Source organism: Sorex fumeus, unplaced genomic scaffold (genome assembly GCF_029834395.1).
Source record: "Sorex fumeus unplaced genomic scaffold, SorFum_2.1 ptg000218l, whole genome shotgun sequence".
In the NCBI taxonomy this organism is placed as follows: Eukaryota; Metazoa; Chordata; class Mammalia; order Eulipotyphla; family Soricidae; genus Sorex; species Sorex fumeus.
The window spans coordinates 247,518-275,330 of record NW_026606275.1 but is presented as its reverse complement, the minus strand read 5'-3'; the positions used below and the strand labels follow the sequence as shown (position 1 = coordinate 275,330).

Genomic DNA, 27,813 nt, shown 5'->3' with positions numbered 1-27,813 from the left:
GTGCAGGCGTGTAGGTGCGCATTTACGTGCTTCTGGGTAGATGGGGCTGCATGTCGGTGTACATACGTGTGTGTGTGGATGGACATACATGGCTGTGTATGTGTGTAACTGTGTTCATGTGTGACATGTGGATGTGTGTGAGGATGGATGGAGGTAGGTGTGCATGTGTGTGACTGTGTGGACGTGAGTACGTGTGGTGGATACATGTGGCCTTGTAGGTACACATATGTGTTGTGTGTATATGTGTGTAACTCGTGCACGTCCACTCCCCGTCCCCCGTGTCCCGTTCCCCCATGTCCCGTCCCCCCATGTGCCCCCTGTGGCCATCCTGCTGCCCCTCTGGACACTGGCCCCTGGAGGCGAGCCCTGGCCAGGCTCTCTCCCCGTGGACAGCGTCCTCACTCCCTCTTTCCCGCCCAGTTCGAGGACGGCATCCTGGACGCGTGTCTATACCTGATGGACCGGGCACAGATGGACCTGTCGGGCCGGGGGAACCCCATCAAGGTCAGCCGCGTGGGCTCCGCCATGGTGAGTCCTGCGGCCGGTCCAGGGGCCCCTCCCCGTCGGCGTGTCCTCCCCGGGAGGAGCAGGGACACGCCTGCGTCCATCCTCCAGACCAAACTCTGGCTCTGCGTGGGGGGCAGCATGGGGGCTCACGGAACCCCACTGCACACGTGGGGCCCTGCAGGAGGCCCAGGAGGAGCGGCTGGGGAGGGGCCGGGAAGGGCTGTGGACATGCCACAGCCCGTCTTCTCTGGGGACCCCGGAGATGGGGGGCTTCGCCGTAAGCTCTCTAGTGGGGTGGGGGGGCACCCTGTGGCCTCCCAGCCTCCCTGTTCCCTGGGCCGAGGCTCTCCGGGCACCGGCAGGGCGGCAGGGCCACACAGCTCCCCCCACACGCAGGGCACCATGGAACAGACCAGTGTGTCCCTGGGCTCAGCCAACAGTGCTCCTGAGCCCCACAGCTCACCTGTGGCCTGCCCCTGAGCAATGCAGCAGAGGGAGAGGCAGAAGGCCGAGCCCTGAGGCTCCCGGGAGGACGCGACCGGTGGGCACAGATGGAGGGTTGGGGGCTCTGTCCAGCCTTCACGCTCAGAGAAGCACGGCAGCCCCTCACAGGCCCTGCGGCCCCAACACGAAGGGGACCCGCGTCCAGGCAAAGGCCACATCCCGTATCCTCACGCTGCCAGATTGGGGGGCTCCCAAACAGTGCTCAGGGGTCCTGGGTCACGAGGTTGATGCCAGGGCTTGAGGCTGCCAGGCGTGCCAGGCCTGGTGCCTCCAGAACAGTGCCCTGTTTGCATCTGCCTGGACGAGCACCAACGTGGCCACCAACACGGCAAATGTCTTCGACAAGGATTCCCTGTCGAGTCACTTCTGGTGTGTGCGGAGTGAAGCGGCTCTTGGTGCCAGTTCAGAGCCGGGGGCGGGGGCGGGGAGCGGTTCAGAGCAGCCGCTGCCTCCCTGGGGTCCCCGCTGTGGGACGAGGGGCGCGCGCCACGACCCTCGGGTCTCAGAGGATCGCCCTTCGTCCCAAGGTCCCGGGGCAGCCGCCGTGAGGACGGGGGTCGTGCGGGCGGGGGGACCAGCCTCTGCTCACACCCGCGGTGTGTTTTTGCTCAGCTCCGTCGCTGCAGCGTTGCAGGAGGGAGGGAAGCCGCGTGGGAGCGGCAGCCAGCACTTCCCGCCTGGCACCCGGCCACGTGGCGCTGCGAAGTCTCGAATTAAGCCCATAATCCCAATGCAAATTGCCTGCAAATCGCATTAATCACAAAAAGCCGGGGAAGTGCTCGGTCTGAGAGCCTGTAACCCAGTGGCAGCAGTTCCAGGGAGAGTCAGCGGGAGGGGTCTGCTCTGGTCTGGTGAAACGGGGGGGGGGGGTGCATTCCCTGCCCGCCCCCCCGCCGCTGACAGATGCACGGGAGGCGTTTGGCCCTCGAAGGCCCCACACGCGCGCCCCTAAATCCTTAGAAGAGCTCTGTGCGTCTTTCCAAAGCCCACCCCGTTCAAATGATTCCAGAAGCTAAAATATTGAGCCTCGAAAAAAATCAATAGAAAAAAGATATATCTTTTTTTAGGAGGAAAAGAATAATCAGCCGCTTCCTGGCCGCTCCAGCAGTTCCCTTGCTCAGCACCCGGGAATCTGTCATGAAGTTGCCGAGTGAATTCAAACAAAGGCAGAGGGAGCGTGGGCCCTCCGAGTTGAGTCTCGGAGGTGGGCTTCAAACATGGGCGTCTGTGGGGAGTCCCAAAAAGTGAGCGCCTGTTCCCACAGCCCCGAGGACACCGCCTGGGACGCAGAGGCTGTCTCGGGGTCCCTGCAGGCACCCCCAGTTGTACGCAGGCTGGGACAGACATGCTGGGTTGCTGGTCCTGGGGTCAGGGAGCAGCAACCTTGGCCCTGGGGTGGGGGTCCGCAGGGTCCCAGCACAGAGGAAGGAGGGACGGGGCAGCTGCCCCGGGACCCGAGGATGTGAGGCCCAGCCAACGAGGGGCTGAGACAGCTCGCGTGCAGGGGCCACCTGGTCCTCCACGCCCCCAGAGGGCAGAGATACATGGTCTCCGGCGTCCACCCTTCATGCCCAGCGTCCACCCCCTCGGCCTGTCCAGGGGCAGCTTCCAGCCCTCCAGCCTGTCCGCGTGACCACCGGAGAGCACCCGGCCCCTCTCTGGGCGGTTCCTCCTCCTGAGTTCCCGGAACACGTCACGGGCAGGTCTGGCTGGAGGCTCCCCAGTCCCGTTGATGGGGAGACCCTGGGGTGTGAGGTCACTCAAGGTCGCATGATGAGGGTCGGTGCCGACTCCCACCTCTCTCGGGGCCCAGCACCTTGCAGCCACCTAACGCAGCTCCCAGGAAATCAGGCTGAAGCCAACGACACAGGAGGATGGGTGAGGGGACTCGGGGCTCGGGGAGAGACACGGGGGCCTGAGACCAGCGTGAGTGGGGACAAAGGACCTTGAAGGTGGTGGGAGTCATGGTGAGGGTGGTATGATGGTGACGGTCACACAGTGATGGTGACACAGTGATGGTGGTGACAACAGTGTTGGTGTCCCTTCTGACCAGGTGATAGTAAGACCTTCAGTAGTCACTCATTCAGTCAGTCAGAGTGTATTGACAATCTGCCTGTCCGAGCACTAGGCTGCAGCTTCAGACAAACACGTCTGACACACAGGTCCTCCTCCTGGTGGGAAGCGGGTCCGTGGGAAACCCAGTACAGTTGCAGCCTCTCTGCTGAAGTAAGGGGCCTTGCGCCGGCGGTGGTTCCTTCCTGAGGGGTTTCCCCAGGGCTAGGACTGGCCTGCCCAGCGTGGGGATCGGGTCAGGGCCTGGGCAGTAGCCACCCCGCAGGAAACAGACCTTACCAGCCTGGCAGACCCAGATACCAAGGACAGTGGCAGCGCAGGGGAGGGGGAGGGAGGGAGCAGGGCGGGGCCGGAGGTGCAGGGTGTGACCTGCTCCTCTGAGCCTTAACGTGCAGCTGTAATTTTTTAAAAAAATTTTATTAGCAACTTTTCGGGGATGTTCTGGGAGTCCTGGAGGGATGAGGAGAAGGTGCCACGCGGTCACATATTCTTGAGTCCGTCTTTATCCTGTTGCCAGCTCGGATTTTCTTGCTCCCTTGAGAGGTGTGCATTTATTTTTAACCCTGGTCTTTTGCTAATATCGAACCAGGATACCATCATTAATCCCCATTAATCCCCTGTTCTGACGCTGTCTTTGGGGAGCAAACTCAAGATCGAGCCCTTTTTTTTTTAACCAATCGATGTTCAATGTACTCTTTAGTCTTATTAAAAAAACTATCACGAACTCCAGCTAGTAAATCAGCCAGACTAGAGTGGAGGCAGGCCCGGCCCGGCCAGCCGGATCAGTGCCTGGGGCCTGGCCTCTGGCTGGGCCTGTGATCGAGGGAGGGGGCTGCCCTTGGCGTTGGCGCCCCCTCCCTGCCCAGTGCACCAGCCGCGTCCCCCCTACCTGTCCCGGGACGTCGCTGGGTTTTCTCCCACCTTGCAGCAGGCGTGGCTCCATGACCCGCAGACTGTCCCTGCCACAGTCCCCACCTCACCAGCTGCCCTTCAGCATCCATCTGGTCAGTAGCCGCCCACCTGCCCTCTCCCCCGGGCAGCCGAGTCAGAACTGGCCTAGCCCCGGCTGTGCGGCACCGCAAGACGGGCCACCTCGCTGTTTCGTTTAGTTTTGAAAATGCTGCTTCTCTTTCAGTTCATAAGCGCCTGTGTCCCTTCCTGGGGTCGGCCATCCTGGGGAGATGTGGGTCCGGGCACCCTGCGCCCCCAGCCCTCTGTGTGCAGGGGTGAGCACGGGCTCTCCGACTCTTGCAGATCCCCGAGGGGAAAAACCTGGTGTGTGGGAGGGGAGGGTGGCCCCACCTTCCTTTAGGGGGGGCCTGGGAGTGACCACGCCAGGCCACCCAGCCCAGCCGGGACCCGCCACTCCGCAACTCAAAGGCTGAGGTGCCCAGAAAGTGCCCACCCTGGGGCTGGCAGAGTTGGTGCCTCGTGGAACTGGGAAGGCGGTTTGGAAGCTTCAGGTTCTGGCCAGCAGCTGTGTCCAGGTCACTGGCCTTTGCACCAGGAGGGCCCCATGGCCCGGGTGGCATGGTCAGGCGACCATGTGTGAGCAGGTGAGCTCTGCGTGTGCCGCCAGCTGTTCTTCCAGGGGCTGTGGGGGGTGGCGCTTCCCCGGGGACGGGGCTCCTGGGCAGGACAGCCGGTGCTGTGGGACCCCTTCAGCCTCCCGGCCACTCCCACATGGCACAGAGTGACTGGTCAAGGGCCAGGGAGGTCAGGGGTGCAGGCGAGGGCAGGCAGGGCCTGCCCCAGCCCCTCAGGCTGACCCAGAACCTCCATCCTGCCTCTGTGAGTCTGGAAACAAAGGGGAGAGGGAGAGACAGACCCCCGGTGCCAGCCAGAGCCTTCGGGGGGGCCCAGCCCCCCGTTACAGCCTGTCCCCAGCCCCACCTCAGCCCTGTCCTCGTCCTGTCAGGGAGGATGAAACCTGAAGTTCTGCCCGATGAGAAACACTCACGTCCGGCGTGCGGGGCTTTGGGGGCTAGCAGCGGAGAACCCCAGGCGGGTGGGCGGGCAGGCGGGCGGAATGACTGCGGGGACGCAGGGGAGCAGGAGTGGGCCCGTGGGCTCGTCCCGCCCAGCTCGGCCCCCCGAGCGCCCTGTGCTCTGCCTCTGCTCGGTTCTGACAATCGGCAAATGCCACAGTCCGGCCGACCCTGCACTCGGGCAAGTGAGCAGAGAGCTGTGTAGGGCAGACTCAGGGCCGTGTCCAAGGACAGCTCCAAGGTCACGGGCTACGCTGGACACGGAGCTGGCCCCTGCGAGCCGCCCGTGTCCTCTGCCTGCCCTTCCCGGCTCCGGGGGACAGGCCGCCCGTCGCCGGCCCAGCCCGACTCGCTCCCTCTCCTCCGGGAGGGGAGGGCACGGGGAACGCGCCCCCTCCAGAGTGAGCTGCGCCAGTGATGAAGTTTCCATTTGTGGGCAAACAGCTTGGTTTTGCAATTATTAAGGTTGCGTTTCCTATGCCTGCTCGACCCATATTTTTGGAGGAAAACAGACATTTATTACCAGTCGTCTCCTGAATGTGATAATCATAGTGCGTCTGAATGCCTGCTCGCCCCGAATTGCTTCCTGGAATGAGCTGGGGAAGCTGCATCTAGTTTGTAATCACATCGGGCTGTTCCCGAGGCACGGAGCTGCTCCCAGCACCCCAGCTGTGTGCAGCCGCTCGGCAGCGTCTCTGGGGCACACTCGGGCAGGCGGGGGGCGGCACGGGCACGGCTCTCTGAGAGAGGGGCCAAAGCCTCCAACGTGAGGGTCTTGGCTGCCTCCTCCTTCCCCCCTTCCCTCCCTCCACTTCTTTATCTCCCGTTTCACTCCCTGCTGTCCCCCTTCCCACCACCCACCCATCCTTCAACTATCCATCCATCCACCCGTTGCTCATCACCCACCCATCATCACCCATCCATCATCTGCCATCCATCCATCCATCCATCCATCCATCCATCCATCACCCATCACCCATCCATCACCTGCCAGCCAGCCATCCCTTATCCATCTATCCATCCATCACCCATCACCCATCCATCATCCATCCATCCATCTATCCATCCATCCATCCATCCCTTCATCCAAGTCTTCCTGGAACCAAAAACCTCACTTGTAGTGACCAGTGATCAGGGGAGGGATGGGAGAAGCACCCTGGGGTGTTCTTGGAGGTGGGGTTGCTGGGGCTGAGCGTGGATGTGCCGAGTCCTGCAGACCAGGCTGCTATCCCCACATTTATAATGTTGCTACCAATGATAAATTTAAAGTGTGAGTTTAAAAATAGGCGTGGTGTTCCATTCTCTGCCATCCTTGCCCATGCGATGTGGTACAGCTGTAAAGGAAACTCGGGAAGAACATGAATATCTCAGTCTCTTTCCCTCTCCCTGGTCCATGTCTGATCCTCTCTGGCAATCAGCATCACTGAAATGTGTCTGGACCCAACGCGAGCCCTGCGCCACCGCCGCACACAGAGTCACTCGGCTCTTGCCGTGTCTGTCGTCGTCAGCACATCCCGGAACTCGTGTCAGGGTTGTATGCCACAGCTGTTTGTGTTACAGTCCCTCTATGTAACACAGCCGTGTGGGGTAGAACCATGCTGATAACAGGCATAAGAACTTTCACCATAGAAGTCAGGTTTTCAGGTCTTTGAAGGAAAATTGACACACGGTCAAATGCTCCCACACTGATGTCAGTGGCTCTGATGGAGCAATCCCCACCCAGCTGCGGGTGGCTCAGTGCTAGCAGTCCGGACTTCCCATCCTCCTGTCAGCCTATTCCCCTCAGCGCCCCCACCCCCACCAGCAGCTTCGGATCTGATTCCCATCATTCGATTCCTTGCCCTTGGGAGACGGCACACACATGGGCATAGGTGTCGCCTGCCAGGCCACCTGGCCCTCCCGCTCCACGGTTCCTGGGGCACCCTCCTTCTCACTGGCGTCTTGGACCAAACTCACAATCCGTGTGTTCTATCGAGGACCCGCGGGGTGGTCGGCCTGTGGGTGTGGTGAGCAGCGCTGTGTCCAAGGTCGTGCCTGTCCACTGCGTGCTCGTCTTCCTTCTCTGGGGCTCAAAGTGGTGCCACTCGGCCGTGGGTGTTGATGACCCACTCTGCAGGACCTGGCCCACGTTCCGAGGTGACCGGGCCACTCTGCCTTCCTGGAAGCCGAAGAGGAAAGTTCCAGGCCTCTGTGGCTCGTGCTTCTCGGAGCCTCCAGAGTGCTGACCTCTGCGTAGGTGATGGGATGGCTCCTTGGGGTGCAGTGTTCATTTCTCCGATGCCCGCCGGTGTCAGCATTTCCGTGGACCAGAAGCCACTCTCTCTCGGTGCCCTATTTTCTTGTCCTTTCCCACGGTCTTTCTGGATTCTCTCTTGCTCATTGATTTGTAGTTATTTGCTACACAGATCAAAGATTTGTCCCCTGTCAGCTTCGTGGAAGGGATGTTTCCCTAGGTGATGCCTCCCATTATACTTTATTCCTTTTTAATTCCTCTCTCTCTCTTTTTTTTTGGTCCACACCAAGCTGGAGGACCTTGCTGGGGACTGAGTCTGGGTTCGTTGCCTTCCCCAGTGCACTTGGGAGCCCCGGGCCCACCCTCATATTTCATTATTGACGATTTTTAAAAGCAAAAGTTGACATGAAAGATAAGATGCCCATTTTTAGTATTTGAAAGAGTCTCCCCTAGGAAATGGGAGGTCTCGGGGAGATGGGAAACTCTTCTCCCCTTTGTGAGGGTTTCTGAGACTGGCCTTTGCGTTTCTCCGTGTGCTCGCGGTGGGGCCGTCACTGTGTGATGTGAGCTGGAGCCTGGGGTGTCCCCAGTTCACCTACCACCCCGGCACCCTTTGTGGCAGTCGGGACACACATGCCAGCAGCAGATTGTGTGATGTGTCTGCCAGTGGGACAAGGTTGGTGTTCAGGCATTCAGGAGCTTCGGGGGCTGGAAGACCCTGTCAGAGAAGACCAGGAGGAGGCGGATGGGGCCCGCCCGCCGCTCTGAGGGCCCCTTTTCGGGGGGAGGAGGGGCTTTCCTCTGTTTTCCGTCAGAATCCTAGCGGGGCTGCCGTGAACTGGGCAAGGCCGTGGGGCTGGGGGACAGACACTGTCCCCTCCCACACCCAGGGGTTCCTCTCGCTTTTCCAAGACAGTGTTTTCAAGCAAAACACCAGGTGGACCCAAATCCCTGGGGAGAGAGAGCTCAGCTGTCTGGAGACCAGGCGCACCCCCCCCCCCCCCCCGCCATCCCCGCCAACAGCTCCTGGCCGGACTTGGCCCTCCTCCCCCGTCGGCAGCTCCTGAGGACGCAGCTGCTCCCTACAGACATGGAGCTCAGGCACAGTCACAAGCCACCCACGGAGGGATGCAGCGGGTGACGCTCCTCCCAGGAGCGATTCTTCCCTTCCCTTGGGAGTTCGCACCTTCGAAGCCCTTTTGAGCTCCCCCAGATTCATACCCAACATGCTCTGAGAAACGGTCGCGGCCAGATTCAGTGCGAGGCTGTGTCTGCGGGAGTCGCAGGAGCCCCTCCAGGGGGCCGTCACCCTCAACACGGAGCGCAGATGACAGTCATGGAACATAGCCGAAACATGATCCCATCATGGGGGTGGGGCGGCCGGATCTGCAGGTGCCTGTTGGCCCGCACCCCCTCTCTTTAGGCTCATGTTCCGGGGGCCTGTTGGCCCGCACCCCCTCTCTTCAGGCTCCGGCTCCAGAGCCCCTGCCCGCGCTCCCAGACAAGCCACCCCCCCCACCCCGTCCCCACATTTCTTCACGGCATGGGAGCAGGCATTTCCTGCGGCCATCTCTGGGGTGGTGAGGCTCATCTGAGAAGCTCAGGCTTGTGCTGGTTTTCCCGTGAGCCTGGCCAGCCTCAGCCCCGCCCCGTGGCACCAGCTCTCTTGTTTTATGGCCTGGGCAGCCTGGAGAGACCCGGGGGGACTCGGTGCCCGCCTGCTGGGTGGGTGGGTCACGATTCCAGGGCCACCAGCGTGAAGCTCGGAGCTGGTGTCTGCGGGTTCCCTCCAAGCTCCAGCCCAGCCCTTGGGGCGTCTCCAAACACACCAGGCTGTGGCAGGGGTCCCACGGAGTCCTCCCACCCGTCACCAGGGACAGAGGCATCTGTCTTTATATCCGAGGCACCCAGAGGTCGAAGTTCTAATTGGTAAGCAGGAGCTAATCGGGCCAAGCGCCAATGTGCAAGCTGCCGCTTCCTCAGCACTGGAGAAAGCCCAGGAAGGCAGCAGAGCCTGTGCGGGCTTTGCCGGCTGCCGGCCCATGTCCAGGACACCGGCTCATTCATGGTTGGGATCGGCGCCCCGGAACCCAGTGCTGCCTCTGAGGCACCAGGCAGCATCGTCGCTGATAAAGGAACAGAGGCTCCAGCTCTGCGCACGAGGTTTGCAGCATCACCTCAGGCCCCCCAGGCGGGCCAGCAGGGACCCCCGGGCGCTGGGCCCCCAAGCTCGACCCGGTTGTCTGAGAGGAGTTCTGCTGCCGGAGCACAGACAGGCAGAGCCCCGGTGCCACAGAACTGCCCTCGTGGCACAGCGGGCGCTGGCAGGTCTCAGAGCGGTGTGTGCCGTGACCAGGATCGAGCCCGTCCGAAGCCGCTGGCGTCTCTTTCTCACACTTGGCAGATTCCTGGGTGAGAAGAGCAGCGTCGGGCGAGACAGGGCGAGTTCACCGAGACCCCGTCCCAGGAAGGCTCGGGGGTCACTGGGCCTGGGAAGCTCGGCCTCCCCCAGTGCCCTCACGAGCTTTGTGCTCTGCCTCTGAGCCCCCGTGGGCGGCAGGCTCCCGACACCCGCCCCCACGTGTTCTCACTCTGCCAGGCCGGGGGCCGGGCAGCAGGCTCGGACCCTGCGACTGAGCCCGGAGCACACGGGAGGCCAGGCTGGGCCTGTCTCTGCACAAAGGGCCGGATGGGCAGAGCCAGGCTGGGCCTGTCTCTGCACAAAGGGCCGGATGGGCAGAGCCCCGTGAGAGGGCCAGCCCTGGGCCGCCGCCCCAGCCAGGTGGGCACCTTGAGGGCACTGTTCCCCGGCTGTGGCCATGCTGGACTTGCCGCTTCCCTGGTCAGCGTCTCTGTCTCTGGGTCACTCACTGCTGACCTCGCTGTCACTCTGTGTTCCTGTCCTTGCTCCTGGCTCCCTGTCCCAGGTGACAGCCCTTGGTGTCGGGGTTGTACCTGCCTCTGCCTGGGACCAGAGTGTGCCTCAGTTTCCTCAGATGCCCGAAAGTCCACTCGTTGACACTCTCACATGGCCTGTCTCTAACGGGCCCGTGAACACGCGTGCCCTGCCCCGTCATGAGGAAATCTCTTTTTCACGCGTGTCTTGCTCCCCGCGGGGCCCTCAGCCTGGAGCCGGGGTCCCCAAGGACACGAGGTATGGGCAGAGCCCTGTGGGTGCATCGGTGACCGAGGGACAGGCGTGACCTTCTCTCTCCCCCCCGCCAGGTCAATGCCAAGGATGACGAGGGCGTGCTGGTGGGGTCCTGGGACAACGTGTACGCCCACGGGGTCCCGCCGTCAGCCTGGACCGGGAGCGTCGACATCCTGCTGGAGTACCACAGTTCCCGGAGCCCCGTGCGCTACGGCCAGTGCTGGGTCTTCGCCGGTGTCTTCAACACCTGTGAGTCTGGGGGCATCGATGCAGAGCCAACCCCCCCCCCCCCCACCAGCCGCGCCCCTCGCCCTCAGCCCCAGCAGGCTATTACGGCTGCAGCCGATGCATAATTAAATGACTCGAGTTTCCCCTGGAATGCGGGATTTCTAGGAAGAGTGATGGCCCTTCTCCCAGGCCATCCATCACCCGGAGACACACGGAGGGAGCAAGGCCGGGGAGGGGTGAGGGAGGCGCCCTCCCCTGCTGCCCCCATGCCCGTGAAGGCGGGGTCAGTGCCTTCACCGCTGGCAGGGAGAGAGGCTGCCCGCTGCCCGTGGCCGCAGAGAAGTGGCCTTTGTGGGTCCCCTTGTGTCTGAGCGTCTGCCCAGGCTGAGTCTGTCCCAGCCCCAGAGGGACCGAGGTGGCCGCTTGTTCTGCACTGTGGCCCTTGGCAAGCAGAAGGTCGGGCCTGGACCCGGTGCCCCTCGGTCCCTCCCCTCCTCTTCGTCCACTCACTGACCATTGGCCTCCACACGCGCAGGCCTGAACAAAGCCGGCGCCAGAGTGCGTGTCCACTCACTACATCTCCCCAGCTCATTGACCATCATAAACTCTGGGCCAGCAGGCCGGCAGCCCACGGTGGGCGGGCATCCAGGAGGCGGTTACGGAAGCTCCTCTCCAGCTCCAAGTCACCCCAAGGCTCATGCCCAACCGGGCAGGGACCCGAGTGTCGTGCTCTGATGGGCCCAGCTGCCCCTCCTGGCCATCACCAGAGAGATCTCCCCGTGGTGGAGAGGCCCATCTCGTCCTGGAGAGGAACTGGCCTGGGGGCCCCTGGGGGCCCCTGGGGGACCCCACCCCTCCCGGTCTCAAGGGCAGGCACCATTCTGCCCCCCGAGAGCCGAGACTGTGGACCCGGGAAGGTTCCAGGAAACAGGCCATTGCTCCCTCCTGCCCGCTGCCCAGCCCTGCCCCAAGGCCGGCCAGGCAGAGGCAGAACCCCCCCCCACCCGCAGCCCCTCGGACCTCCACATTCCCCTCATTCCCTCCTGTCCGTGGGCTCTCCTGGTGCTGAGGGGGGCCCAGGCCGTGGGGGGGGGTGTCTGTGGGAGGTGGAGTGAGCGGCTCCAGCTGGGCTCGGCCGGGCATTTCCTACCCGCAGCATGAAGCAGGGGACAGAGCCCATGTTGGCGGCCACGGCCTCGGGGGCTGGCCTTGTGCAGTCACTGATCGGGACACTCGAGTCCCCACCGGGCTCGCCTCGGAGCCTCAAGGTTGTTCTCCAGGAGGTGGAGAGGTTTCGTTTAAAATGCTAAACTATTCCGAGAGAGAGAGAAAAGGCGAGGCCAGTCATTAATCTCAGAGTTGTCAGCTGAATTATTCTCAATGAGCCCTGATGTGTGGTGTCCCGGGAGCCGGAGGCGCCGGGATCGAGCCTGATCAATAAGGCCATGGCGAGAGGTGCGCGGCCTGCAGGCAGCCAGCCAGCACCCGGCCACTGCGCCAAGCCAGACTGTCCACCACGCGTGACACGTGTTGGGGAAGGCGGGCCACCGTGCATGTCACACGTGACGTGAGGGCGGGTCCCTGTGTGTGACATGTGTTGGGGAAGGCGGGTACCTGTGTGTGAGACACGTGTGGAAAAGGCGGGCCACCACGCATGTCACACATGACATGAGGGCGGGCCCCTGTGTGTGGGTCACACGGAGGCCTGAGGGCTGGCCGCCACGGTGGCATCTGAGACGTGGGTCCTTGGTGCCCACAGTCCTGCGATGTCTCGGGATCCCGGCGAGAGTCGTCACCAACTACTTCTCGGCCCACGACAACAATGCCAACCTGCAGATGGACATCTTCCTGGAGGAGGACGGGTCGGTCAGCAACAGGCTCACCAGGGACTCCGTGTGGTGAGTGGGCTGTCAGGGAGTCTGCAGCACTCTCAGGGTCGGAGGATGCGTGGGGGCAGCAGGGATGTGGGGCCATGGCCGGCGCTGCCGGTGACCTCTGGCTGAGCCAGCCGCCGGGGCTAATCCAGATGGATCACCCTGTTAGCCCCGGGCGAGCACTGGGGGCTGGTCCCGAGAGGCCCTGAGGGCCGGGGCGAGTGTCTATGCCCGCAGCCAGAGGGGTCTGCAGCCCGAGGGAGGGCTGGGCACTCTGGCTGTGCAGCAGGACGGGGGCCCCCGCCCCAGGGACTCGCAGGTGCCGGCCATGCCCGAGAGGGCCCCTGTCTGGGCCGCGTGCCTCCCGCCAGGCACCATCCCCGAGCAAACAGCGTCTGCAGCTTGTTCCTCAGCTCTGAGGCGAGAGCCGGAGGGGGAGCCCGGGCAGCCGACGCTGCACAACTCCCACAGCCCACGGAGCCGCTGACCGGGGATGCAGGGCGGGGCCACACCCAGGGCCACACTGAGGGCCCCCGGGGAGACAGACCACGCAGAGGGCCGGACAGGGAGGGGACAGCACCACGGAGGGCCCCTTTAGTCCCCCCACACACACTGTCACACACAGTCACACACATTGTCACACTCACCCACTCTGTCACACACAATCACACACAGTCACAGCACACACTGTCACACACTGTCACACACAGTCACACACTCACAGTCACACCCTATCACACAGCACATGTGGTCACACATTGTCACATTGTTACACACAGCCACAGTCACACATTGTACCACACTGTCACACACACCGCCACATATACTGTCACATGCACACACTGTCACACATTGTCACACACCCTGTAACACACTGTCACACATGCACTGTCACGCTGTTTCAAAGTGTGTTAGAAACTCACACACTGTCACATGCACAGTGACGCACACTGTCACACACGCACACGCTCTCTTACACGCACACTGCCACACACTGCATCATTAACACACACATCATAGACACAGCTCCTGTGCTCACACAGTCACAAAATCAGTCACACTCACACTGTCAGGGACACAGACACACATAGTCACAGTAGTCTACACTCACATGTGCACACACTCACGCTCACATACACACACGCACGCACATGCCCCTTTGACAGCCTGGACAGAGCGCTGACCGGTCTGGAGCTGGGCTCTGGCTCTGGGCTGGGCTCTGAGCCAAGTCCTGTACGGGGGTGGGAGGGTCTCTGCCGGGTGTGAGGGGGTGGTGTGACCAGTGCAGGGCCAGGGCAGTAACTGCCTGTTGGCCCAGAGCCCCAGAGGTTGGGGGGCAGTGTTCCCAGCGCAGCGCCTTTGTGGGGTCCTGGCAGTGTTTGTGGGGGACCCCCAGTCTAGAAGGTTCTGGAAGGTGAGCCAGGAGTCACAGGGACCAAGAATCAGGCCGTGAGGCCATGGCTGGGGTTCCAGGCTTTGTGTGGAAAGTGGCTGGGTGGTCAGTGCGCTGGTCCCCAAGGGACAGGGATGGCACCACCTCGGGAGGCAGGTGGGACCCCTCCCCGGCCAGCCCTAGCCCGCACCCTGCACAACCCCTGCTCCTCTCTGCCTCCCCAGACGGTGCCCAGCGTGGCCCGCCCAGAGCGGGTCAGTGTGAGGGTCACCACTGTGCCTGCCCTCCCCGCGCCTGCCCTTCCCACAGAGCCCCAGCCCGGCCTCTGGATCCCTGGGACCCAGCTGCGCCCAACGCCCTCGACCAGCCGGCCCTGCCTCAGCCCTGCCCTCAGAAGCTCCGAGTCCCGGGCATAAGGCCAGGCTGGGCTCAGCTCCCGACGCAGGGACCCACGTCTGCTCCTCCCGGCCCGGTGCCAGCCGCTGGCACCTCTGGGAAGAGGCAGACCTGGCTCCAGGGGGACCCGGGGCACGAGAGGACGTGGGTGGCCCTCAGCTCTGCAGCCCTCATCACCCTCAGGTTGAAGCAGGCTTGATTCAAACTGGCTTTTTCCTATTTCATTTTTAAAAATAGTGGTGAACTAGGAAATTTGTATTTTTCCATTTTAGTTCAAGGTTGTGACAATCTAAGAATTCGTCATGATCCAAGTAGAAAGAAATCACAGTTTTATTCTGTTTGTCTTCATTGCAACACAGGGGGAAAAACACGAAACCAAGTCAAATTATCCCTGCACCTTTCTCCTCTCTCCGTGGTGCAAGGTGCCTGGCGATGAACCAAGCCGGCTGGGTGCGCGGGCCGGTGTCTGGCCCTGCTGGCCGCGTGTGCCCTGGTGTGCATGCGTGTGTCCTAGTGTGCATGTGCGTGTCCTGGTGTGCATGCATGTGTCCTAGCATGCATGTGTGTGTCCTGGTGTGCATACGTGTGTCCTAGAGTGCATGCATGTGCCCTGGTGTGTATGTGCATGTCCTGGTGTGCTGGTGTGCTTGCGTGTGCCCTGGTGTGCAAGCCTGCATCAGTCACCCTGCACTCAAAGGCTGTCTCAGCCACCCTGCACTCAAAGGGTCGGTCTCTCGAGTCCTCCTCTGCTCAGTTCCTCCTTCCCTCGCCCCAGGGAGGTCACTGCACTGACTTCTCAGGCCTGCTGACCCCCGTCTGTCAGGCGGCTGCTGAGGCCTGGAAGCCCTCAGCGTGTCCCTTCCTTTCTGCCCTCCTGTCTCCTCACTGGCACTATTCTCGGCTTCCGCAGGCCTCTGATCATGTTGGGAACAGTGGGGGCAAAACCCTCACGAGGCAGCCTGGCGAGGAGCCTCCCCGAGGCGTTCCCCTGGATATACGCTCTCTCAGTGCACGGGTCCCACAACACGACACTGAGTTGCGTTCCTCCTTCCAGAGCCCGTTGTCAATGTTGTACTCCTGTTCCTCGTGAGGGATCGGCCTGTGGTCTGCAGCCGAGGAGGCGAGGGGGAGGTCACCACTCCCACAGCGCTGGCCGTGTTCTGGGGGCCCACGTGGAGCCAAAGCGATGCAGGCGAGAGACGCCAGCCCGCCCCTCCGGCTGTGGTGGGCTTGCCGGAGAGCAGCTAGCAGCCGGGCTGGTTCCCTCCACGTGCTCCGCCAGGAGCTCCAGCCTGCCAAGGAGCTGTGGGTGCTGAGTGGGAGCATGGAAGCACCCATATGAGTGTGTGTGTGTGCACACGTGAGCACGAGCACGTGAGTGTGCATATATAGGTATGAGTGTTCGCATACACGTGTACACGTGTGCAGTGCATGTGGGTGCCTAAGCGTGTGCATGTGTGTGGACAGACATGTGTGACTGTGTGTGACTCTGTGTGATTGTGTGTGGTAGTGTGTGGCTGTGTGTGAGTTTGTGACAGGGTGTGACTATGCGATGGTGTGACTGTGTTTAACAGTGTGTGTGACAATGTGTGACTGTGTGTGTCTGTGAGTAACAGTGTATGTATTTGTGTGTGGCTGTGTGTGACAGTGTGTATGAGTGGCTGTGTGTGAGTGATAGTGTGTGTGACAGTGTGTGACAGTGTTGTGTGGCTGTGTGTGGCTGTGTCTGGAGGTGTGTATGTGACTATGTGTAGACAGTGTGACAGTGTGACAGTGTGTCTGTGTGTCTGTGTGTGACTGTGTGTGACAGTGTGTGTCTGTGTGTGTGAGACAGCGTGTCTGTGTGTCTGTGTGTGAGTGATACTGTGTGTGGGCACGTTGGGAATGTCTCTGACTCCGTGGGTGGTGCCTCCAGCCAGCTGGGGCCGGCGCTCGCCCCTCTGGGTCTGCTGCCCTCACCCTGACCCCGGCCATGCAGACGCCAGCCCTGGTGAGTTGTCCAGAGTGGGCAGGTGCTTCCTGACTTTCCCTCATGTCTTGGGGACGAGCTTGGGCTGTCCGGGCGGACCCAGGCCAGTGGCAGCTGGAGTTGCCTGGACAGGGTGACGAGCAGAGGCTGGAAAGCGAGCTCTGAGCAGGCGGCTGGTGGACCCCGCCCGGCTCTCCCCTCCCCTTGGGGCTGCTTCCAACCTGTGGGCCCTGGGCAGTGGGCAGTGCTGACCCCTGGCCTCGCTGCTGCCCTCCTGCGTGGCTTCCCTGATCGATCCCTGGTTCTCGGGGACAGTGGGTGTGTTTGCTCGTGTTGTCATCCCTCGAGGGCCGACCCTGGGGGCTCCTTGTCTCCCCCTTTCTAAAGCTTGCCACAGAGGGGGCTTCTAGCTGGGTGTCCCCAGACCCTGAGGGTCCCGTTTAAGGCCTTGGGGCTTCTGATAAGGAGCCACAGTCCTCCTGGTGTCCAGCTGGACCATGATCCTCCCCCTGTGTCTGTCTCAGCCAGGGCCTGCTGGAGGCTCCCGGGCACTGGGGAGAGGCAGTAGCGGTCAGGGTGCTGTCGGTGTGGCGGGGTTAGGGGGCTGCACGGCGCAGCTCCAGAACCTTCTACGTCACTGCTGCTGGTTCAGAACCCCCCCAGGTGACACCTGCAGCCCCCACTCTCGTTTGGGGGTGAGCAGAGCTGGGGGCAGCCGAGATGAGGGCAGCCCCCTGGGGAGTGACAGCAGTGATGAACCCACAAAAAAACCAATGCATCATTTCTATAAAATAAGAAAAACGCTGTGTTCCGGGTAATCAAATTCCACCTAAGCACCATTATTTATACCATGCAAAGCTTACCGGCCTTCGAACAATTAGAAACTAATAAAGCTCACCCCCCCCCCAAACTGTACTGAATGTAACTTAATTTCTTTTGGTGATAAATAAGACCCCTCGAAAAACTTTATACAAACGCTGCCAACCTTGGGATATTATGCTTGGAAGCTCTATGATCACACCAGCCCCTCGAGCCCGTGGAGGCGTTGGCCGTGGTCTCTCTCCCCCCAGTCACTGTGGCCGGAATGCAGCATGGGAGGATTCTTCCGTGGCAGCCTCAGAAGTGAATATTCCCCGCATTCCGTTTCTCCAGCATTCCTGGGCAGTGTATTGGCACCCCTGGGCAGTGGACGTGGGTGGTGGGCCTTCCCGGGGCAGTGCTCCCGCCCGGCCAGGCTTGGCTAGGGAGGCTCCCAGTGGGGGGTGGGTCTGCGCCTGAGATCTGGGTACAACTGGCCTGGGGGCTCGGTCACACCTGGCCTCCCGGGGGACGTGTGCTGTGGGGATGGGCTCACTGCTGACCCAGGCCCGGGTGACACCTGCCATGACAGCTCCTGGCCCTTGGGGTCATTTTCACGGATATTTGGTGTTTTTGTGATTTGGCAAAAACGCCAGATTTGTCTTGTTTCTGTCTCTGTCCTCCTCTGGTGCATCAATGAAAAGAATCAGTCTTACGAGGGGGAGCGATCGGAAAGGAGGACAAGTGTGGGCTGGGGCGGCCGGGGATGGTCCCGTGAGGTGGGTGGGGCGGCTCCCTCGGGGGCTGCATGGCAGGTCCTGCTGAGCCGTAGGGTCCAGTGGCTCCGTTACATGTGTGCCTGGGCAGTCTCGGTGTAGCATCACCTCCTGCTGGTACTGGGCTTCGGACCCCGACTCCAGCCCCCCCCCCTCCCGGGACCCTGTGCTGGGGAGACTAGGGGTGCCAGCCATTCGGGGTGCAGAATGGCGGGTCCCACCAGGACAAGGACAGTGACGCGCTCCTCTGTCCCCCGACGGGACCCTGCTGGCTTCCTGGGTGGGCGCGGGGCTTCCTCCCAGACAGGCCGTGCCAGGTGCCTCCCTCATGCTCCTGAGCGTGTCTGCCCGGGAGTGTGGGTCAGCTGCATGCAGTGACTGTTTCATCCACCCTGTCAGCACCCGCAACGTCAGGGCCTCCCTGGCCTCAACAGGACGGAGACCGCGCTGCCTTGCCCCGCCCAGTCCAGAGTGCAGGGAGCAGCCTGGCCAGCGCTGGACGTGGGGTGGGAGGCCCCAGGTCCCCTGCCCCCGGCCGGCCCCGCCCCCAGGGTCCCCCGTCTCTGTTGTCCCCGAGACGCAGAACCTCAGCAGAACCCGGAGAAGCCCGGCAGAACGCCAGCCCGGCCCAACCCGCAGGCCAGGCCCAGGGTCACGCTTGCTGCCAAGCCGTGGCACGGGGGTCCCCACCCACCTGCACAGAGGCGCGGTAGCCCCCTCCCCTGCACAGGGAGACACTCCCTGATGGCCTTGCCCTGCCCAGGGGCATTTCGGGGCCCCTTGCTCCCCTGCTGTGACCCTGCCCCCGGGCCCCGGCATCTGCATCACTCTGAGCCAACCTTCAAGGCTCTCGGCAACGACGCTGTGCTGAGGGTCTCACTGCACCCTTGTCGGGGACCCCCAGCTCTGGCATGCAGGGCCGTGCCCTGGAGAGTTCCTCATGGCAGGCTGTGCCCTGTCACCAAAGCCCCAGCTCAGGGACAGCCCCTTGGGTGTGGGGGAGGGGAGGGCAGCTGGGGGGAGGAAGACGCGTGGGGAGGGGAGTCAGGTGTGGAGAGAGGGGTGGGGTGGGGGAGGGGAGGGGGTGGAAAGGGGAGGGGAGGGGAACTGGTGGGGAGGGAGGGGCAGGCGTGGCAGCCCCAGCAAATCCTCTCAGTGGTCCCGACTGGTCCATCTGGGCAGGTCCACGGGCCACATGGCTCTGCTGGTTTCTGGCCTCATCCTTGCCGGCTCCCGAGGACACTTTCGAGCTCAGGAGGATTCTGGGTCCCTGCCTGCAGCGAGGCCTCTGTGACCCCGAGTGGCCGAGCCTGTGCTCGTCCCGGCGGCCCCTCAGCCACTCGGCACCAGGCCACCAATCCGGCTGCTGGAGTTGTCCCGTTCCCATAGCAACAGCTGTTGGCCTCGGCAGCAGCTTGTGGCTGGCACAGGGTGAAGCTCTGTGTAAACTGAGACCCACGGAGCCAGGGAGGCCCCAGCTACCCCCCACCCCCCCGGGCCGCCTGCGTCTGGGCAGCAGAGGCCGAGGGGTCTGAGCCCTGGGTACACTGGTCACCCCGTGACCGTGGTTCCGTGAGGGCCATGCGCCACCCTGGCCATGGGCAGTCCCCGTCTCCAGGCCCCGGGTGGGGTCTGACTGCCTGGTTTGCCGGCCGGCGGGAGCTGAGTGTGGCCGGTGTTTTCCAGGAACTACCACTGCTGGAACGAGGCATGGATGGCGAGGCCGGACCTGCCCGTGGGCTTCGGCGGCTGGCAGGCCGTGGACAGCACCCCCCAGGAGAACAGCGACGGTAGGGCTGCCGCCGGGTGGACACAACCCCAGGCAGGGCCGTGCCAGCCTTCCACGGGGAGGGGCAGGGCAGTGAGGGGCATGTGGGCTGGGCCGGACTGGGGCGGGGGGGGGGGGGGAAGGATGCAGCCCTGCTCTGTGTCGAGATGTCCCCTGCAGCTGGGCACCATCCCCCTCCCCTTCCCTGTGCCCTTCCCCAAACCCCCAGACCCGCGTCTGCCAACAGCCCTGCTTTGGGCTGGGCAGATGCAAACCAGTGGCTGGGACCATCGTTCCCAGGGTGCTGAGACATGCACACACATGTGCCACCATGCATGAACACGCATGTTCCCCCAGGCTCTGAGACATGCGCACAGCGTGACCCATGTGTGAACACACGTGTGTCTCTAGGCACTGGGACATGTGTACACGTGTGCCGCCCTGTGTGAACATGTGGTGAACAGGCGTTCTCTGGTACTTGATACACGGTGTCACCATGTGTGAATAAACATGTTTCCCAGCACTGATCCATGCGCACATGTGCTGTCATACATGAACATTTATTCTTGGGCACTGAGAGCTGTACGTGTCATCACGTGTGAACATGCGTGTTTCGGTGCATTGGGACAGCACATGTGTGCTGCCATGTGTAGAGACGCCTGCTCACGCCTTAGTGCCCCGAGGCTCTGGGCCCGGGATGGCTGTGGTGGCTCCTGACTGAGGGCTGGGTGCCCGGCACTCGCTGTGTCCATCCACGCCTGCGTCACCAGGCAGTGAGGCCAGACTGAGGCCATTGTCCAGCCGCAGCAGCTGCCCTGGGCCCGGCGGCCACAGCTCTCCTTAGCTCTCCTCTGCTCCCCTCACAGTCAGCGCTGGGCTGGCACTGGGCCTCGGTCCTTGCCAGCTCCGGCAGGGCCAGTCCCGGCTCCCGGGGGGCGGGGGGGGGGCGGGGGCGGCGTCCCGCGAGGCGTGGACTTGGTCAGCTCACGCCCCCACAGGCATGTACCGCTGCGGGCCGGCCTCCGTGCAGGCCATCAAGCACGGCCACATCTGCTTCCAGTTCGATGCCCCATTCGTCTTCGCAGAGGTGAGTGTGGGCGGGGGGTGGGCTGCCCTGAGCCCGCGTGGTAGTGCGAGACAGCAAGGCGGAGCTGGGGGGGGGGGGCTCCCGCATGCGGTGCCCGGGCCTGAGCCCCTGAGCTGGGACTCGACCTCCGCCTCAGCTCTAGGCCAGGCCTGCCCTCCCCGCGCCATGTGTGGAGAAACCCAGGTGCAAGCTCCGGCGTCACCGGGGGTGGCAGGTCCCTGCAGGCCTCCTGCTTGCCACATGGAGGTTCCAGGCACCAGGAGCCCCCCGGGGGCCACTGCAGACCCCAAGCCATGCCCCTGCATGTGGAAGCAGGGGCCACTGAGCGTGTCTCTCACAGCTGTTGATGCAGACGCTTCTGCTGTTACTAAGCAGACTGGGGCACTGTGGGGTCTGGGGACCTGCCCCGGGACCCTGCTCCTCGCCAACACTTGTGCAGTGCAGCCCCAGGGTCCTGGGGAGATGCTCGGGGGCTGTCCTGTGCCCGATACTCGGGCGTCTGCGCCTGCCGCCTGCCGGCCTCTCGTCCCCGGGCACCTGGGGGTCTCTCCTCTCTCACCTTCCTGCAGGCCGACTTCCTGATCATGCCTTACTCACTTCCAGACAGCCAGCGTTACCAACGTTTTCACTTTTGTCCTCTTGTTTGTCTTCTCGGGGCCGTGGTGCCCTTTGGCGGGTGTGAGGCGAGGAGTCGAGGCAGCGTGTGCGGGCTGTGTGGCTTTGGGCTGAGCTGGGCGTCTCTGAGCCACACAGGCTGGGAGGAGGAGTGGGAGCGAACCATGGGCAGGAAGAAGCTTGGCACGCTGTGCCCACTGACACCCCTCCCAGCGCCCACACCCGCCAGGCACAGCTGCCCCATGTGCTGGGCAAGGGCCAGCCCCTCCGCCCGCAGTGGCTGGGGACTGGCCTTGCTGGCTGCAGAGTCCGGCTGAGGACGGGTTTCAGCACCAAGGACAGTTTCTTCCCCTTGTCCCAGAGGTACTGCAGCAAAGGCAGCCCCTGGCACAGATCCTGCCCTGCCCAGAGGTCTGGGCCGGGGGCGGGGCGGGTAGGCAGCCTCCTGGGAGGGGGGAGCAGTCCGGGAGCGGGGGAGGTGCCCTGCAGAAGGAAGCGGGTGGACACTGAAGCAAGAGCCCCTCGGAGGCTCCAGATAAACAAGGTCTGTGTGGTGGGAGAGCCGGCGAGCTGGCGCCGGGGGCGGAGCGAGGCGGGAGCCAGATCCACAGTATGGCCGACTCAGGCTCCAGGGTTCTGCGGTGCTCAGCCCACAGTGCCCGGGGCTGTGTGGTGCTGAGGTGGAGCCCAGGGTTCTCTCATGCCAGGAGCCCTGTGGCCACTGCGAGGCAGAGGAGAGATGTGTCGTTTGGAAAAGCATTTTGCAGGGTCTCCTAGCGTGTCCGGGGAGGCTGGGCTTGCTCCCAGGGTACGTGGCTTGCTGGACCAATGGTCACTTCAGTGCTTGCCCGACGCCATAGACTCAAGCACTGCCAAGCCGTACTCAGAGCCCATGGGTCAACCTTAGTCCCAGGGCCTGGAAAGCCTGTGTGTGCCCTTATACCGACCCCGTAGGTGCCTACACAGGAGAAGCCGGGCTCGTCTGGGCGCTGGGCGAGGGCGGGAAAGGTATGGGAGGCCTTGAGGGCCCAGAGCTCCGCAGCGCCCAGGAACAGAGGCGGGCTCAGCCGTGGCCGGACCGAGTGCTTCTGAGTGTGTTTCTCGACCAAGCTTGCGAAGGGGTTTGAGGGGGGCCCAGGCTGCCCCTGAATGCCCGGATAAATGAGTTTACTACCCTAGACACCAAATGGCAGGCAAAGTCGGCTCCGTGGAGGTCACACAGGGAACCTGGTGCTGGGCACGAGGGACCTACAGAGACGCGTCTGAACCGCTCAGAGGATCTCCCGCCCAGAGCTGCACAGAGCGGCAGGAGGAAACAGGAAGGCCGGAGCTGGGAGGCTGAGGCCAAGCTGCTCGGGGCAGGAGCAGGGGCATGTGGGTGTGCACGGTGCTAAGTGTGTGTGTGCAGCTGTGCGAATACATGTGTGTACAAGTATCATGAGTGCATGTGTGCGAGAGTTGTGTGCACATGTGTGCCGAGTGCATGTGTGCAAGTGTGTGAGAGCTTGTGCAAGTGTGCACACGTGTGCTAAGTGCATGTACCAGGCACTGTGAGTGCCCGTCATGCGTGTGCACGTGCATAGGTAAATGTGTGCGGAAGCACATCGGGTACGTGTGAGCAAGTATTGGAGTGCGTGTGTGGGTTATGAGGGTACGCGCATGTGTGCCTGCCTGGTGCATGTGTGCACGTGTGTGAGTTGGGGCAGAACGGTGGAAGGAGGGCCCAGGGCATCAGAAGGTGCGAGGCTTGGGAGAGGCACCACAGCCGGGGTCAGCCTGGGTCCAGGTGGCCTCCCACTGCTGCTCCTGCCCTTGGTGCCCGGGACAAGCCTGCACCAGCTCCCGCCTGAGGCTGCGTGCAGCCCTGCTGGGGGCTCGGGAAGGGAAAGCCCGCCCCTCTGCCCCTCCCCTGCGCCTGCCTCCAGAGGGACGAGGCAGGCTCTCGAGGCTCTCGCCATCTCATGTTTAGCCTGTCTCCTGGAAAGGCTCTCGCCATCTCATGTTTAGCCTGTCTCCTGGAAAACCCGGGCTGTTTGTGGGGCAGCTATTAAGGGGTATTCATCACCGTTGCGCTGTGAGTTGCAAGTGGGGGAGGGAGCTGTGCGTGCCGCTCGGCCTCCTCCGGGGCTGAGCAGCCTCTCAGGAAGCTCCTTCAGCGTTGCCTCATTTTTTCCCCGAAATGACAAATGTTTCTGAGATGTCTGCTCTGTCATCTCCTGTCCTCATTCCCAGTTTCACCCTCAGCTTTCCACACCATCTGGCGAGTGCCGCTGAGCCTGATTAGCGCTGATGGGGGGGCTGTGCTGTCACCCCCAGAAGTCTGAGACCCCAGCACAGACACCGCACCACCACGTGGGACGCTCCAGTCCTGCAGGGACTGTGATGTCACAGGACCAGGCCCAGGGATTGGGGGGGTGGTACTCAGCCTTCATGCACACTTCTCCCCTGCCCCCAGCATCCCTGTGCAGGGCAGGACGCATTTCTAGGGGGCCGTGAAGAGCAGGTGAAATGCACATCCCAGGGGCTCAGCAGCCAGACACCCCTCACCCCAGGCTCCCCAGGCCCTTTCCTCTTCAGGGCCCTTTGCCCCCTTCTTGTTTAATTTGCCTGTTTTCATGTGCCTGTTCGTTCTCCCGGGGCTAGGATCACTGCGTTTAGCTTGTCTTCGTTCACAGTGCCTTCCCGGTGACTGAACACGCACATGACTGGACTCCAGGCCCCATCACGACCACCACCTAACACCCTCTGTTCTGTGAACCTTGTCTTGTTAGGGTGGTTGGGTTGTAGCTGGTTATAGTGTAGCTGGGTGTTGGACCGCTTGTTAGTTTGTTAGCTATAAGTTGGTTGTTTTGTGTTTGGATGGTTGGTTGGCTTGTGGTTGGTTAATTGGTTGGCTGCTAGCTCATTTGTTGGTGGTTGTTGTTGGTTGGTTGGTTGCTGGATGGTTTGTTGGTGTTTGGTTGGTTTTTGGCTGGTTTGTTGGTAATTGGTTGGTTCCTGAGTGGTTTTTTGGTGGTTGTTGGTTGTTGGCTGGTTTGTTGGTGGGGTGGTTGTCGTCGGTTGTTGGCTGATTTATTGGTGGTTGAGTGGTTGCAGTTTTATTGGTGGTTAGGTGGTTGTTGTTGGTTGGTTGCTGCCTGGTTTATTGGTGTTGGGGTGGTTGTTGTTTGGTTAGTTGTTTGGTTGTTAGCTGGTCTGTTGGTGTCTTGGTGGTGGTTATTGGTTTGTTGGTAGCTGGTGGTTGTTTGTTTGTTGGATGGCTTGTTGGTTTTTGTGGTTTCGTTAGTGGTTGGGTGGTTGTTGTCCAGTCGTAGGTTAGTTGTTGGCTGGTTTGTTGGTGGTTGGGTGTTTGTGGGTTTGTTAATAGTTGGATAGTTGTTGGGTGGGTGGTTGTTAGGTGGTTGTTTGGCAGTTGGTTGGTTGTTGGCTATTTTTTGGTGGTTGGGTAGTTGTTGGGTGGGTGGTTGTTGGGTGGTTGTTTGGTAGTTGGTTGGTTGTTGGCTTGTTTTTTGGTGGTTGGGTAATTGTAGGTGGTTGGGTAGTTGGTTGGCTGGTTGGTCAGTTACTGGTGCTCACAGCACTTCCCATAAGAATCTTGGGTTCGCAAACTCCTATGTGTCTTCCAAGTTTCTAAGTGGTTGATGCTCCCTTGTCTCCTGGAGCTCACATGGTGTTTGGATAAGGTACCACTGGACTGTATTGCAATGGGCCATCAGGCCTAGCTGTCCCACAGACTTGTTGGGGACCTTTGAAAAGAAGGAGCAGATTTAGCACCTCTATTGTTTCTCCCAAGACCTCCCTGACTGACCACCTGTGTGTCAGTGGGGGTCTCGATTCTGAGGCCCAGATCTCCTTATAGCATGCAAACTCCCGAAGGCCAGTGAATGAGTCTATTGTGCTTCCCAGCAGGGCTCAGGTCTCTTGAAGAGACCTGGAGAGGCTGAAGAATCCATTGTTGTCATGATAGCACTGGAGGGGTGTGCTCTAGGCCACACACGAGGGCATGTCACATGTTTGTTTCACGCCACCCTCCCAGTCACACAGTGAAGGCACCATTACTGCCCTCTTTAAGAGGAAGGGTAGAAGGTGGAAGGGGACTGAGAGAATCTAAAAATCCCCTAGTGGCTGCTCAGATACGGCTCCATGACCTGCTTCCTACCGACGTCCCTGCTCCTAGTCTTAACTCCTGGGCAGGCAATTGTAAAAAGCCGTACGAGAGTGTGGGCGTCAGTCTCAGCACAGCTCCACTGTCTCCAGAAAGCAGAGAGAGGCCAGAGTCAGGAGGCCTGGCAGGGCCAGCCAGTGGCTCCCCAGACGACTTCCAAGTCCCAAAATAACACACTTTCCACAATGAACACGCGGGAAATGGCCCAGATCCCTCCCAGGCAGGCTAATATTATCTCTTCATTGAAATGTTCTGTCTGAAAGTGCAAGTAACATCTAGAAGGATTGGAACAGTCGGGGTTGACATTTCATTGTTCTCATAGAAGAGATCCTGAAGTAGGTGGTCCCAGTCACCAATATGCGGGGGCTCCTGGGAGTGCTGGCTCCCCCTGCCGAGCCCCTGTTGCTTCTCATCTGTCTCCCCGATCTCTTAAGACAGTGACACAAGCACATTAACACAGGAGGAGGGCTGCCACCCAGCCATGGCCCCTCCATCCTGGGTGTTTCTCCTTTCTCAAGAGTCAGCCACGCTGCCACCAAAGCGAAGAGATGCCCAGGCAGCCAGGGGCAGGTTCCTCTCAAGAGGTGGAATTTACAGCAAGGCAAGGGGAGAGAGATGGTGAAGTGACCCCCGTTTTTCTGAATTTAAATTCCCTGATGCCCTAGAGCTCTTGTGGGGGCAGGAAGGAGTAGGTTGGGGCCTCACTTCCAGAGAATCCCCTTCAGTCTTGGAGGCGTGGGCCTCGAGGGCATTGATGCCTGCTGTCCCCTGCTCAGGTCAACAGTGACCTCGTCTACATCACCGTGAAGAAGGACGGCTCTCACGTGGTGGAAGCCGTCGATACCACCCACATCGGGAAGCTGATTGTGACCAAGCAGCCTGGAGGAGATGGCGTGATGGACGTCACCGACACCTACAAGTTCCCAGAAGGTGATTCTCCAGTCATGGCAGCCAGGGCCTGCGATCCCTAGTGTCACCCCCACACACACACCCTCACATCAGCCCCTCACACACACCCTCACACCTCCCTCACATACCCCCTCACAACATCTCCTCTCTCCTCACATCAGCTCCTTACATCAGCCCCTCGCAACACCCCTCACACACCCCTCACAACACCTCCTCACACACACCCTCACAACTACCCCTCTATCCCCTCACATCAGCCCCTCACAACACCCCTCACATCATACCCTCAACACACCCTCACACCTCCCTCACACACCCCCTCACAACATCTCCTCACATCAGCCCCTCGCAACACCCCTCACACACCCTTCACAACACCCCCTCACACACAACCTCACACACACCCTCACAACAACCCCTCACATCCCCTTACATCAGCCCCTCACAACACCCCCTCACATCCCCTTACATACTCATTCACACACCCCCTCACACCCCCCTCACATCAGCCCCTCACAACATACCTCACAACATATCCTCGCACACCCCCTCAAAACACCCCATCACATCTGCCCCTCACAACACCCCCTCACAGCACCTCCTCACACACTTCCTCACATCTGCCCCTCACAACACCCCCCTTACAACATCCCCTCACACACACCCTCAGAATATGCCCTCACAACACCCCCACACAACACCCCCCCACACATACTCACACACCCACTCACAACACCCCCTCACATCTACCCCTCACAACACCCCCTCACACAACCTCTTACATCTGCTCTTCACAACACTCCCTACAATACCTCCTCACCTCTGCCCCTCACAACACCCCCTCACAACACCCCCTCACAACACTTCCTCACACATACCCTCACAACACGCCCTCACAACACCCCCACACAATATCCCCTCACACAAACCCTCACACACCCCCTCACAATAGCCCCTCGCATCTGCCCCTCACAACACCCCCTCATGACATCCCCCTCACAACACCCACTCACATCTACCCCTCACTACACCCCATCACATCTGCCCCTCATTACACCCCCTTACACAACCTCTTACATTTGCCCCTCACAACACCCCCTACAATACCTCCTCACCTTTGCCCCTCACAACACCCCCTCATGACATCCCCCTCACAACACCCACTCACAACACTCCCTCACATCTGCCCCTTACAACACCCCCTCACAACACCCCCTCACAACATCCCCTTCCATCTGCCCCTCACAACATCCTCCTCACATCACCCACTCACAACACCCCCTCACATCTGCCCCTCACAACACCCCCTCACAACACCGCCTCACAACACCCCTCTCACATCAGCCCCTCACATCAGCCCTTCACAGCACCTCCTCACA

The 27,813-nt window shown here is 61.4% G+C and overlaps 1 protein-coding gene across 1 annotated transcript in view; it reads left to right on the top strand.

The window, feature by feature from the left end:
- F13A1 (coagulation factor XIII A chain) overlaps nt 1-27,813 on the top strand; it is a 58,382-nt gene that overhangs the window by 18,199 nt on the left and 12,370 nt on the right. Inside the window, exons 5-10 of the mRNA XM_056108497.1 lie at nt 421-528; nt 10,531-10,705; nt 12,444-12,582; nt 19,577-19,680; nt 20,657-20,745; nt 26,302-26,455. Coding sequence (XP_055964472.1) covers nt 421-528; nt 10,531-10,705; nt 12,444-12,582; nt 19,577-19,680; nt 20,657-20,745; nt 26,302-26,455 — 769 coding nt within the window. The remainder of the gene's footprint in view (nt 1-420; nt 529-10,530; nt 10,706-12,443; nt 12,583-19,576; nt 19,681-20,656; nt 20,746-26,301; nt 26,456-27,813) is intronic.